Consider the following 14649-nt stretch of genomic DNA (forward strand, 5'->3'; position numbering starts at 1 on the left):
GACTTAGGGGAGATTCCATTCCTTACGTTTCCCAGCTTCTGGAGGCCATCTGCATTGCTTGGTTCATGACCCTGCATCACTCCAACCTTGGCTTCCTTCTCACTTCTCCCACTCTGACTCATCTGCCTTCCTCTTTCACTCATAAGGACCCTTGTCGTGAGGGCATTGGGCCCCCCTGGAGACCCAGGGTACTCTCCTTATCTCAAGATCTATAATTCAATCACATCTGCAAAATCCCTTTTGCCATATCAGGTAACATTCCCAGGTTCTGGGAATTAGAACATAGACACCTTTGGGGGGCCATTATTCTGCCTACCACTGCTTCTAGAAAGGAAAGTAGAATTAGGTATTACCTCTTTGCTCATGGGAAGCCCCTTTGCCTGGTGAAATCTGTTAAGGACCTACTCAGACCTACCTCTTCCAGGAAGCCCTCCAGGCTGCTTCTGCCAATACTCCTCTCTCAATTCCTATAACATGTGGTCTGACTGTGTAGTTTAATATTCATCATGTACAACTCTTGCCCTTTCATAGGTGCTCACTTTGTCTCTCTGATGGCACTGTGGGCAACTTTAGGACCAAGGACTTCTGTGTCTTCCACAATCCCCAGCACAAATAGTGGGTGTTCAATTAAAACCCAGTGGCTAATTAAGGGTAGATCTGTCCAGTCCCCTAGCTCCTGACATAGGTTTCTCCAGCCACTCCATATTCTTTCCAAATCATTCTCTTGCCCAGAACTGGAAAAGGCAGGGTTGGGGTTAGAATGACCAGTTTGCCTTTGCTAAAGCTGACCACCCCAAATGAGGGGCTGAACCCCCAATCCTGGCCTCATTTACCCTATTTTCTATTCCAGTGGGTTTTATACTTCATTGTAGCAGTGGAACCATTCAAATGAAATCTAATGGGAAGCCTCAGTAGAGTAGACAGGCTACCTGTCACAGGGGTGGAAGAACCCAGAGGTGCCTTAACACCTCCTAGAGTTCTGAACACTGAGAGTTTAGCCCATGTCCAGGGGTTAAGGTGAGACTTCCCTCATTTGGTGGCTGTTCTCACCTCCTCACCTCCGGGGCCCACCCTGGGGATATGGTGTGTGTCAGAACCCCCCACCCCACAGGCTGCAGAGCGCTGACCACAGGCCTGGATGTGTCCTCTCCCCAGCTTCCCCCAGACACCACCGCCCTTTGGAATGGCCAACAGGGGACCTTCCTACGGCCTGAGCCGGGAGGTGCAGCAGAAGATTGAGAAACAATATGATGCAGACCTGGAGCAGATCCTGATCCAGTGGATCACCACCCAGTGCCGCAAGGATGTGGGCCGGCCCCAGCCTGGGCGCGAGAACTTCCAGAACTGGCTCAAGGATGGCACGGTGAGAGCTGGGCGCCTCTGACCAGAAGTGCCAGGAGAGCAGGGCTGGGTCTGAGGGACCGGGGATTGTCTCAGCTGAAGAATGGAGGGCAGCCCCCTCCCAGCTCTTCTTGAGCCGGGATATCTTCATCGTGCAGAGGCCCCCTGCTTTCCTCCCTCCCGCCGAGGGAAGTGGGAGGGTGAACGTGCCTCCCTGCAGTGGAAGCTGTGTGTGACAGAAGGAAGAGGAACTCTAAGGGAGAGCTGGGGGAGGTGTGCTGTAGTTGGTAATCCTGGAATAGCACGGTTTACACTCTGGGCTCAGAGGCAGGGGGCTGGGCAGGAAGGAGCCTGTGCTCACTCCAGGTAGAGTCAGAGCTGTCTTCAGGTAGGAGAGGCCCCTCTGCGGTTCACTGTCTCTAGCGCCGAGCATGGTACATTCTGATCTGTGGTAGGCAGGGCCTCACTTCTGCACACCTACTGTCCTCACCCAGGTGCTGTGTGAGCTCATTAATGGGCTGTACCCCGAGGGGCAGGCCCCGGTGAGGAAGATCCAGGCCTCCACCATGGCCTTCAAGCAGATGGAGCAGATCTCCCAGTTCCTGCAAGCAGCCGAGCGCTACGGCATCAACACCACCGACATCTTCCAGACTGTGGACCTCTGGGAAGGTGGGTCAGGGCCAGGGCACCGTCATCCGGAAGAACAGAGGCTGGGCTGGGCCATGTCCACCAGGGAGAAGGGGCAGGTTTCTGATACCTGAGGACAAAGAGTGGTGTGTGTGTGTGTGTGTGTGTGTGTGTGTGTGTGTGTGTGTGTGTGTGTGTGTGTGTGTGTGTGTGTGTGTGTGTGTGTGTGTGTGTGTGTGTGTGTGTTTATTGAGGAGTTGGCCATATTGGGGGTTGGGTTGGAGAAGGGTCGGGAGACCAAGAGTAAAAGAATTAGGAAGCTGGGCCTGCTGACTTAGTGATAGAGGTGGAAGCCTGGCATGCAGGACCCCAGACCCACTGAGGCCAACACACCCCCTCCCCCTTCCCAGGAAAGAACATGGCCTGTGTGCAGCGGACACTGATGAACCTGGGTGGGCTGGCGGTAGCCCAGAACAATGGACTCTTCTCTGGAGATCCCAACTGGTTTCCCAAGTGAGTACTGCTGGGGCAGCCCTGGCCCCGGGCCGGCGCGGTGATCCTTCCCACTCCTGTCCCTAGGAAATGCCCTTTACAAAGCACTTTCACATTCCTCGTCTCACTTAATCCTCATGAGTCTCCCGGGGTGGCAAGGGACAGTCCCTTTTGAGAGATGACTGGGTGGCTTCAGAGAGCTCAAGGCTCGCCAGGGCAGAGCTGGCACCAGTACTTAAGCCAGAGAAAGCCTGTGCTGTGTCCATGGAGGACGTTTACTGGGGCAGCCTCCACCCTCCTCCTAACCAACGCTCCCTTTCCACCCAGGAAATCCAAGGAGAACCCTCGGAACTTCTCAGACAACCAGCTGCAGGAGGGCAAGAATGTGATTGGGTTACAGATGGGGACCAACCGCGGGGCATCTCAGGCAGGCATGACCGGCTACGGGATGCCACGCCAGATCCTCTGATCCCACCCACAGCCCTGCCCCTGCCTGCCGTGAATGGTTAATATATATATATATATATATATGTATATATATATATATATATATATATGTATATATATATTTTAGCAGTGACATTCCCTGAGAGCCCCTGGAGCTCTCACGCTCCCCTCTGCCAGGGTGGGGGCCTGGCCTGTCTCCTCTGGGGGTGCCTGACGGTGGCCTCCCCACTGTGCTTACTAATACATTCCCTTCTCTAAATCCACCAAAACTGGACCAACTGGCCTCTTTTCCACGGGACCAAAATTAGGGGGGCATCACCCCCTCTCCCCACCATACCTCTTTTCTTTCTCTCTGGCCTCTCTTCCCCTGAGCCCTGTGCCCTAATCCATTCCTTGGCTGGGAGTCAGGGATGCTGCCTAATGGCCTTCTCCCCACAAGTACGCCTCGCCCACAGCTGTGGCTGCAGGGACTTAATTTATAGGGAGGGGTCTGTGGCGGCTGCCCCCCAGCCCCAGCTGGACTGCGCTCACCACACTTCTGAGGCAGCCTGCCCTGGCAGAGGCCTTCAGGCTTCTCATTTTCCATTCCCCTCTCTGTGGCTAACGGGTGGGGGTGAGGGGACCGGGGAGGGAAGGCTGCCCACCATGGGCTGGGGCTTGAAGAATCTGAGTTTGCTGGTTTAAATAAAGAATCTCTGTCTTTTTTTTGGATGGACTCTGGCTGTGTCTGGGGCCACTGAGTCCACTGTTGGGAAGGGAGGAATGTGGGGGAAGGGCGGTGACTGGCTCCAGGGAAGAGGGCTTTGAAATAAAAGGTTACAAACATCTCCCCATCATTGATTTCCTTCCCATTCTTTTTCTCACTTGGTTTAGGGGTGGGGTTGAGATGGGACAGGCCCTTCCAGCTGCCCTCGGGCTAGAAGCCATGATGACAGCATACGTGGGCAGGCTCCACAGGGAAGGGGGGGGCCATCACCTACCCAGGTGCTCCTGGCTGGGCCCTTCCCACAGCCAGAACAGTTCTCAGCCACTGCAGGAAGGTGGGGCCGGCCGTCCACACAGCCCTGAGTCCTGGCAGGTGTCTGGGTGGGAGGCCCTCAGGCAGGCTTGATGCAAGGTGACCTCTGGTGGCCAGACCAGTCTGGGGGCCAGGGGTAGGCTTGCGGTGGTGAGGATCTGGCGAGCTGGGGGATGAGTGAGCAAGAAGGAGCTGCTGGTGGTGGCTGGAGGCAGGAAGCCTTCCTTGTTGATCATCCCAGGCACTTGTGAGCTGCTTGCTGGTGAGAACCTAGCAGCATTCCTTCTGGACGGGTGGCCCTGGACCACAATAATCAATTTTGGGGTCAGGTTGTCCTGAGCTCCCAGCCCTGACCCAGGCATGAATGTAGTTCCAACCCCACGGCCTTCCCATCAGACCCTGTGTCTCCCTAGAGGCTCTGGGCCAGTCCCCCACTTCAGCTCCCACCCGCATCAGCCAACCTGGCCTCCACTGTCCCTCTCCCCACGTCCACTTCCGTGTGTCTCTACTTCCCGAGGATGGGAAAGGCACAACGTTGTGCCTGAGGGTGACAAATTGTGCAGTTGTGGATAACAAGAGAGCTTCCATTCTCCTTTCGCCCACCCCACTGTGGTTCCCGCTGCCAAGAAGCACCTACTGTGTGCCAGGCCCCATGCCACTGCTGTACATTAGCCGTCAGCTCAGGGGCTCTCCGCCTTATCCGAGCCCCAGCCATGGGCGAGATGGTATTTGCTTGCCTGCTGTACTCCCCTGGGCTGTGGCACAGATAAGATAGGGTGCAGCCTATTTGCAAATTCCCCGGGGATTAGCTGTCACTCCACCCCGTTATCTCCCATTCAGGAAGCCTCCGTGGAATGCCAGTGAGGAAGAGTGATGTCATTGCAGACGCAACATTGAATTCATTGATATTTGAACTGAAAAAAACAAACCATTTGCACCCTTCTCTGATTTAACTATAGCTATGAATTATGGGCCACAGGCCTCACGACTTTCTGGGACTGGCACACCACAGAGTCAAGACTGAGGACCACTGTCTTCTCCCAGCAGATTCCCATGTTAGTCCACAAGGTGGATATGACTGTATTATTTCCCTCATTTCGTTCCCAAATGAGCGTACTGGGTCCCAGGACAAGAAACTCACCCAAAGCCGTATAAGGATTTAGTGGGCAGAGGGGTTTTGAACCCAGGTCATCCTGGCTAGGAGCTGGCTGAGCCTATGCTGCTCCAGCCGGACTGGATTTGAGAGGTGCTCAGCCACGGGGCTCACCTCCCTCCTGGCTGGATCCACCACCCACCAGCAAGCTCTGGGAGGCCCCTCCACGTCTCCCCTTAATCCACTTCGCTCCAGGTTCAGCTCCTTCCTTCTGGAAATGGCCTCCACTGACTCCTCAACATTTTGTTTTGTTTTGTTTTCTGTTTGCTTTACAGCATTTTGTTCCGTGTGAAATCACAGTTTCATCCCTAATTTGGCCCCTCTCATCTCTCCTGGCACTCCTTCAGGCCCTGGAGCCCAGAATGGGTCCCAGCCCTGGGAATAGGGGGAAAAGCTTCTCTGAGTGGCAACCCCTTTTCCTGCCATCTCCTAGCAACTCATTCCCCGTGGCTTTCCACACTGGTGTTCCCTAACACCCTGCGCCTGCAGGACGGTTCCTGCTGCCCCGAACAATCTCCCCTTCCAGGTGTCACCGTGGCTACTTTCTGTCCTTCAGGTCTTTGTTCAAATGTCACCTTCCAGTTCAAACATACTACCTTCCCTGGCCGCCGTGTTTAAAATTGCACACTCCACTCTCAGCCTGCACCCCATCCTCCTTCCCTCCTTTCTCCTATCACTACATGATACTCAATGTAGTTTACTTATTTATCTTCTGTCTCCACCCACAGGATGTACACTCTGTAAGGGCAGGTTTGTGCTGGTTTTGTTAATGCACAGTAGTGCCTGGCGTGTTGTAGGCGCTGGATAAATATTTGTTGAATGAACGAATGAATGAGTGAATATCACACTGCCCTCATGCTCCTGAATCCCCTGGCCTGGTGCCCAGCCAGCCCAGGGTCCCAGTGACCCAGCCTGTCATCGGATCTGAAATGAAACCAGTTTCCATTTCAGTTTCCAATGCTTCCTCATTTCCTGTCAGTTTCCAATGCTTCCTCATTGTTCATTTCTCAAAGGCAAAAACCTGAGAAGCGGGTTCTCCCTATAGCCAGAGGAGTGGAGGTTGGGAAGGGGATGGAGGGTGGTTTGTGTGCTCTGGGCAAGTGGAAGGTGCTTGAGGATTTGGCAGAAAAAAAAGTGGGAAGAGGGCAGGAGGAAGGGGTAAGAGCCAGCATTGGTTCATTTACTCCTTGCCTGCAGCCTTGCAGTGGAAGATCACTGTGGAGGTAAAGGGAAAGTAGGCTTGGCCCATGGTGGCTGATGGGAAGGAGAGCTGGAGAAGGAAGGCAGGGAGGAGGAAGAGGAGGGGGAGGGGGAGGAGGAAGAGGGGGGAGGGGAGGGGAGGCTAGGGGGAGGGGAGGGGAGGAGGAGGAGGAGGAGGGGTTCACAGTGTGGCTGACCTGTAGGGGAAAAGTATAGTTCTGTGCGGTCTGTTCATGTGCACTGAGTGTGCGTCCAGGTGTGCGAGAATTCACAGGGCCAGGGCTCGGGGGTGCGGGTGGGAGGAGATGAAACTGTGACCTTGTGTGGAGGCTGCCTGTGAGTATGTGTTTACCAAGGACTGGGGACTGGGGGTGCAGAGAGGTGTGTGTCAGGTGTGTGTAGGCAGAGGGTAAGCGTCTGAGTGTTTGTCCATGGCTCCCTGGAGAACAATATGTCCATTCCTGCCTGTGCAGCCCAGAGAGGCCTTTGAGAGCTTGGCAGAAGGCCCAAGGACCAGTGGAACAGGGAAAGGGCTGGACAGTACGGCCCCAGGGAGGGAGCAATAGAGGGCCTGGGATTAAATTTGTTGAAGAGAAGGCTAAAGGTCAATTAGTAACCGTCTCCTTGTGAAGAAATGAGTTTTAGTCCCAGTGGCTAGGGAGGTAGATTAAAAGAAAATGCACTGAAGGTCCACCTAGAGAAATTTAGGTTAAACAAGGAAAAATGATCCTCCTGACCCTGAGGTGTTATTAGCCTCTGGATTCTCTTAAGGGTCAGAAGGAAGGTCTTCGATAATAGGACAAGTCTCATCTTAAAGTGGAAAATGAGCAATTCTGCCTGGGAACACTCATATACGCACCCATTTTTTCATTCATGTATTCATTCCTTCAACAATTATTGGGGTTCTACCCTATGCCAGGCCTTATGGGGCCTATGAAGATTATTCATACATGACCTCTTTGCTCAAAAAGTCCCTCGTCCTGTAGGGGAGGTAAAACATGGATAGGAGCCACGATAATTCAGAAAGCCAGTGATACGTGCCTTTGGAGAAATGCAAGTAGGGCTCTTTGGGAGGATCACTTGCCAGCCTCCCGCAGCCCTGGATCATTTCTGGGGTGGAGGTTGGTGGTGATGTCATGGTGAGCTGAGGCTATGTGTCTCGGGGATACTCTCCCCTGATCTGCTGGGGGGAGTGGGGCTGCTGGTTGGTGGGGGTGGGATTGCTCCTCCGGAAGAAGGAGTAGTCACTGGCTCTGTGGTCAGAGGTCAAGTTTCAGTGCCGGGGGTGGGGGGGTGGGGGGGGTGGGGGGTGGGGGGGGTGGGGGGGGTGGGGGGGGTGAAGGGGCTGTTCCTTTCCTGCCTGGAGTGGGGGTGGTCAAAGAAGCCTGAGTCAGGGTGAGAACCAGGGATTGGGTGGGGACAGATCAACATCACTGGGGGAGGGTAGGTGGGGAGTGGGTCATACAAGCATCTCCCCAAACACTGGGGCTGTCACACCATTTCACCCCGCTGTGGGCAGGGCCTGAATTTTGAGTTGTGTTTCCATGAGAGAAATGTAGCTCGGTGTGGGGCTGAACCATCACGGTGATGATGATGATTCACTACTATTTTTCTGTTAGTCACTCTGCTGAGAGCTTGACCTGTATATGTTCTTCCATTATTTCAAAAAATATTTATTGAGCACCTATTCAGGGCGAGGCATCTACTGGGTGTTGGAGGATACAGAAGTCAACAAAACAAGTACAGTTTGTACCCTCCTGGGAGGAGCTAGAAGAGCAGACAATCAATTATAATGTGATTTGTGGCGTGCTAAGGGGAGTCTAGGTGAGAACCCAGAGGAGGGGACTTAACCCAGCCTCACGGGGAGAGGCATCAGTGAAAATTTCTGGAAGGTCTGAACTGAGGATTTAAGGATAATTAGAAGCATAAAGGAGAGGCCAGTAGTGTTGAAGAGGACAGTGGTCTCCGGTCTCCGCTGAGCTGCAGCATGGGTGTGGGCTGGAGGTGGGAATGTACAGGGCTGGACAGTAGAATGGGTGTGTTTAGAGGCCGGAGGGGTGGGTGCTGAGAAATGCACATCCTCAGAGGGCCTTCAATGTCCATGAATAATTTTGGACCTTTCATTAAGGGCAGGGGAAGACACTGAAGGATTTTAAGCAGGGGGATGAGGAGATGAGAGTTGGGTTTTAACTTAGCCGACTTCCTGAGGCTGCAGGGTAGAGAATGGCCTAGGGTTGGAGAAGACTAGTGAGTGAGGCAGGCCAACTCCAGGAGGTTACTGCAGCAGTCACAGCAGAGGCAAGAGTGGCCTGGGGAAGGAGGACCAGTGGGGATGGAAAGAAGAGACTGGATTTCAAAATTGTTTGGTACTCTGACTGTGCAGAGTTGAAGAAGGGGGCGAGGGATCCAGAAAGACGGGCTTCTGGATTCAGCCACTAAGCAAATGGTGTCTGTGGCTAGGATGGGAAATCCAGGAGAAGGGGCTTGACCACCACCACAGAATGTTATTCTCTCCTATTTTACAGATGAGGAAACTGAGGCTAAGAGAGCAGAAGTAACTTGCAGAACCTACCTAGCAGGTGGCTGAACTGGGGCTTAAAACTTGTGGCAGAAGAAGTCCAGGCTAATTGCTCACCCCATCGTGGAGCTCCCTGGCTTGGTGGCTGACCCCGGGGAAGGGTTCGGCCTGCAGCCAGCATGCACTGTGGTTTTTCTGTAGGTGGAGGCCAGGGCCACAGTGAGGAAGGGAGAGGTCTGGCTTAGGAAGAGGTGCAGGAAGTTCAGCTCTGCAGCTGCCACCCCTCCAAGGCAAATGAAGATCTGGCAGCCACAGGAAGGAACTAAGAAACCCAGCCCCTGATCTTGCACCTTGGGGTTTCTGTCCTGAAGGTCCCCTGACTTTTTTTTTTTTTTGCAGTACGCGGGCCTCTCACTGTTGTGGCCTCTCCCACTGCGGAGCACAGGCTCTGGACGCGCAGGCTCAGCGGCCATGGCTCACGGGCCCAGCCGCTCTGCGGCATGTGGGATCTTCCCGGACCGGGGCACGAACCCACGTCCCCTGCATCGGCAGGCGGACTCTCAACCACTGCGCCACCAGGGAAGCCCAAGGTCCCCTGACTTTTTGGAGCCTTCTGACAGCCTACCGTTTCCTTCTAGCCATAAAGACTACCACAGCCCCCAGGAGAGTAGCTGAGAGTTGTATTTTCAAGGCACTTCCATATCTATTAATTCCAGGGAGACTTGTCACCTCTTGGGAAGGCTTGAATATTTTTATACCCTTTGGGGAGAAGAGACAAACTGAAACCGAGAGACTGAAAGTGATGGGCCAGGGTCCCAGGGATCTTGAGAGTAGAAAGCACACCTTATGTGTCTTCAGATGGCTCATAGTTCTCAGAACATTAGTCGCAGCACCAGAGGCGCTCAGCCCAAGTTCATGGTTTTGAATTGGTTCTGCATGTACTAGAATTCAGGTCTCTGGACTCCTGGTCAGTCGCCGGGTGTTGAAAATACCCATGTCAGGCATCCCTGGGGATGGGCTGACTGTAGGCCCCATCCTGTATTTTCCCCCAACCCAGCTACCCTCTAAGACTGGGAGCATTGGAATCCCCTGGGGTACTGGTTAGAAATGCAGATTCTAGTTAGTCCTATTAGACCTATTAGGCCGGGAATCTGTGGTGGAGGTGATGGGGGTGGTGTCTTGAATTTGCATTTCAAACTGGCTTCCCCCATAATTCTTAGGCGGCAACACTGCCCTAGGGGATTTGGAGAGGGAAGTTTCTCCAACAAGAAAACTGAGGTCTGAGCCAGCCCTGGCTACGCCTTGAACGGGAGTTGTCCCCCCCCCCACCTCCCCGCCCCACGCTGTACTGTTTGGCGACTGTGGCTGGGTTGCCGGGGGAACCAGGCTGTGTAACTTCCTGGCTTGGGTGGTTTTCCCCTCCTTGGTCTTATCTCAGCATCCGCCACCCAGTCCAGGGCCGTGCTGGTCACGTAGGAGGGGAAGCTGGTGCCAGGTGTGTGGAGACGTGTGCAGGGCACCAGGGCGACACTGGCCCAAGGACCTGGGGCGGGCAGGAGGGTGATGAGATTTTGAAGAAGAAGTAGGGGAGGCTGCAGATTTGTTGACGACTTTCTCCTTGGCCTGAGGGTTATCTGCCCAGTGGGAATGTGGCCAGGTGGGGATGTTGAGGAAATGGGGATGTATGACCAGCAGGGGGCTGTCTCTGTCACGGCTTCCACTTCCACTCCCACCCTAACCATCTTCCTCCCCCAGCTCCGCTCCACCCCAACTCTTTCCCTCGTGCTCACTATCTTTCTCCTTGGCCCCAAATTTCTTCTTGTTCCTCAAACTCTCTTCTCCATCCCTGTCCCTTGCCCAGTCTCTCAGGTTGTAGCAGGAAGGCTCTACAGTTTTGAAGAATGGGAAAGAGAGAGAGAGTTTGGAAGAAAGCAGGAAGGCAGCAAATTCCTGGAGGAAAATTCATGCATTTAAGTATTTATTTATCTTTTAAGCCATACTGTGTTTTAGAGAGACTTGAGGCAATTTTGATAGTTCAAGTATTCCAGGAAGAAGGGGGCTGTGAAACGGTCTCTCAGGCATCCTTTGCAACTTAGAGGATTTACAGTCTGACTCCTGGTCGTTTATACGACACTGAGGACAAAAGACATTCTTCCCACCCTCCCCCAGTATCTCCCTGCTCTGTGGGAAGGAAAAGGGAAGAAAATCACCAGGCACTATGCAAACTGATTTTCCAGCCTGGTCTGCTCTTCCCAGAGCCTCTCTTTTGGGCTATTACCCACTGCCCAGATGAGGAAACAAGGCCCAGGTGGTTATGCAGTTCACCTAAGGTCTCTCAGCTATAAGTAATGGTGCCAGGGGTCCAAGTCTGTTGGTCTGGCTCCAAAATCAGTCGCTACTTTCCTTCTTCACTGCACTGCCCCAGGAGCACAAGTCATGGGAGAGCACCTTCCAGGCTGCCTTAGATAGAATTGGGGGCTCTGAACAGCCTAGGAAATGATGATTTACTGAGACCTGACGGGCATCCTAGAGTTCCCGTCACGGGCAGATGTCACCACTAAGATGGGAGTAGAAGCTGCCCAAGGAGGTGGGTCCAGAGGAAGGAGCTGGGGCCTCTATCCTGGAGAACTGCCAGGATGTGTATATACGGCAAAGGAGTTCAGAGAAAACAGGAGAGCAATAGACCACCACTAACCCACACCTCCATGCACTCAACACAAATTCTTCTATGGGAATGTGGAAGCCCCATCTTTTTGCCCTTTGTCCATGTGGGGCCCTGCTCCCCGCATGCCACATCCAGACTCCACAACTCTGATCCCTGTTCCTAAATGCATATCAGAGAGAGAGGGGGAGAGAGAGAGAGAGAGAGAGAGAGAGAGAGAGAGAGAGAGAGAGAGAGAGAGAGAGAGAGAGGGAGAGAGAGAGAGAGAGAGAGAGAGAGAGAGAGAGAGAGAGGGAGAGAGAGAGAGAGAGAGAGAGAGAGAGAGAGAGAGAGGGAGAGAGAGAGAGAGAGGGAGAGAGAGAGAGAGAGAGAGGGAGAGAGAGAGAGAGAGAGAGGGAGAGAGGGAATCAGTCTCCTTTCTCATGCTTTTAGGACACATGCTCTAGTGAGAGGCCAGAGTTTTCATTTTAACCAAATGGCTCCTCTGGGTCCTGTCTCCCAGGCTCCTCCCATTTAAACGTGCTTGTTCATCACAGAGTCAAAATTCCTATCCCTCCTGCCTCAGCCAATGTGGGGAGCATCTCAGGAGAACAGCAGGGTGAGGCCTGCCTGACCCAGCGCCCCAAGGCCCGGTAGGGTGAGGAGAATCTGCGGGACCCAGCCCAGCCCCTGGGCTCTGCTCTCAGCTCCGAGGCACCCAGCGACTCTGCGGGATCTGGGCTCCTGGCTCCTGGCCAGCAATCCTGGGTTTACTCTGAGACTTCTCTGGGAGTGGCGATCTGGTAGGAAGCTTCAGGCAACCAGAGGTGGAGTTAGGGTTAGGCGGATAATCTGGACCTGTCCTCTTCCTCAGGCGGCAGCAGCCAGCCTCTTAAACCTCCCTCCCCCGCCACCCGTTGTTCTCATCCCTCGGCTGGCTAGGCAATGAGAATGCTGAAAATGGGGCAGAGCACAGGAGGAGAGTGAAATGAGAGCTTAAGGATTGGGCTAGAAGGAGGAAGCCCCCAAAGGTGCACAGCGAATAGAAGAGACAGGAAGAAAAGGAAGGGCAGAGGGGAGAAGATGGAACAGGAATGGTGAGGGGAGGAGAGAGCTGAGCGTGGCTGAGATCGGGAGGTGAGAGCGAGGGCAATCCGCCCACACCCACCGGACACGGCTGGGCAATTGAGCCAATCGCTGAGACGGGAAAGGTTGCCTCCCCACTTCTCAGAGGTGGCACTGGGTTTTGTGAGGCCTGAAGCTTATACAATTTTGGAAGCTCCTTTTAAGAAAAACAAAACAAAATTAATGACAGGAGTAAACATTGAACTAGAATAATGTCACAACAAATTATACATTAAAAAAAAAAATCTGGCAGGGATTTCCCTAGCGGTCCAGTGGTTAAGACTCCGTGCTTCCACTGCAGGGGGCACGGGTTCCATCCCTGGTTGGGAAACTAAGATCCCACGTGCCGTGCGGTGTGGCAAAAAAAATTAAAAAATAAAAATCTGGCAAATACTATAAACATCATAACATCTGGAAGAGTGACATAAGATTCGTATGAATTCACTGCCTGAAACCAGTCTAAAATAGTTTTCACCCTTACCTTTTTTTGGGCAGCTTATTCTTTGTCTCTTCACACGATAAAGATTGTATAATATTACTTTATATGGAGAACAGAATAATAATTCAGTTTTTTTCCTCTGGCATGATTTTGATCAACACTTTTATTATCGATAGATTAGAATGTTTCATTTCACAGCTTCTTGTTGTATCAATTTTTTGATTGTTGTCAAATTTGGGAAAAATCTCTGAAATTTCTCTCTTACATGAGCTGTAGAATTTCAGGAGATTGTCCAGTAATTAATCTTTTTTTTTTTTTTTTAATTTAGACTGTGCCGGGTCTTAGTTGCGGCACACGGGAGCTTTGTTGTGCCATGTGGACTCTTAGCTGCGGCTTGCATGTGGGATCTAGTTGCCTGACCAGGGATCGAAACTGGGCCCCCTGCATTGGGAGTACGGAGTCTTACCCACTGGAGTCTTACCCACCACCAGGGAAGTCCTTCAGTAATTAATCTTAAGTGTTCTTTGAGTTGATGACACTCATTTACCCGATTGTCATAAGTCCTCATTTTAGTGTACTAATGTGTTTTATGCAATCTCCATCAGTGTCAATCTTTTATATCAAATCAACAAGAAAGTTAATATTTCCCCAATATGTTCATACAATTTTCTTCCCCTTGTTAGTTGGATTATTAAACAATCCAAGTGCTTGTTTATTCTGTTCAAAATTTGTCTGTTCCTCTTATTGAATTACCTTTTCTGGTAATCTGAAAATTTTTGTTTCAATTTGCTTCTCAATTTCAAAACAATTTCTACTGATTCACGGTTCATTTTTATTATTTGTGTTTCATAAACCCATTAATATCTTTTATTGAAATATAATTGACATATAACATTGTATTAGTTTCGGGTGTACAATACAATGATTCAATATTTGTATATATTGTGAAATGATCACCACAATAATTTATCACCACACAGTTTTTTTCTTATGATGAAAACTTTTAAGATCTACTCTCTTAGCAACTTTCAAATATACAATATTACTAACTACAGTTACCATGCTGTACATGATATCCCCAGGACTTTTTAATTTAATTTAATTAATTTATTTTTTTAATATTTTGGCCATGCTGCATGGCATATGGCATCTTATTTCCCCATCTAGGGATTGAACCTGCACCCCCTGCAGTGGAAGCACAGAGTCTTAACCACCGGACTGCCCTGGAAGTCCCGGGACTTATTTATTTTATAACTAGAAGTTTGTACTTTTTGACCCCCTGCCCTGCCTCTGGCAATCACCAGTCTGTTCTCTGTACCTATGTGTCTTTTTTTAGATTTCACATATAAGTGATGCCGCACAGTATTTGCCTTTCTCTATTTGACTTATTTTACTTAGCATCATGCCCTCAAGGGCCATCCATATTGTTGCAAATAGAAAGATTTCAGTCTTTTTCATGACTAAATAATATTCCATTGTATATATACACCACATTTCCTTCATCCATTGATGGACATTTAGATTCCTTCCATGTCTTGGCTATTGCTGCAGTGAATATGGGGTGCATATATCTTTTTGAGTAGTGTTTTTGTTTCTTTTGAATAAATACCCAGAAGTGAAATTGCTGGATCATATGGTAGTTCTATTT

At 51.4% G+C, this 14649-nt stretch overlaps 1 protein-coding gene across 1 annotated transcript; it reads left to right on the plus strand.

Annotated features, from left to right (window-relative positions):
- Positions 1-1162: 1162 nt before the first annotated feature.
- LOC309979029 (transgelin-2) lies at positions 1163-3578 on the plus strand. Its single transcript, XM_082865844.1, has 4 exons — positions 1163-1363; positions 1836-2010; positions 2379-2481; positions 2788-3578. The coding sequence occupies exons 1-4, from the start codon at positions 1184-1186 to the stop codon at positions 2927-2929; spliced, it is 600 nt and encodes a 199-aa protein (XP_082721970.1). The 5' UTR covers positions 1163-1183; the 3' UTR covers positions 2930-3578.
- The last annotated feature ends 11071 nt before the right edge of the window (positions 3579-14649 follow it).

The sequence above is a fragment of the Leucopleurus acutus genome, assembly GCF_964270905.1.
Source record: "Leucopleurus acutus genome assembly, contig: HAP1_SCAFFOLD_993, whole genome shotgun sequence".
Taxonomy (NCBI): domain Eukaryota; kingdom Metazoa; phylum Chordata; class Mammalia; order Artiodactyla; family Delphinidae; genus Leucopleurus; species Leucopleurus acutus.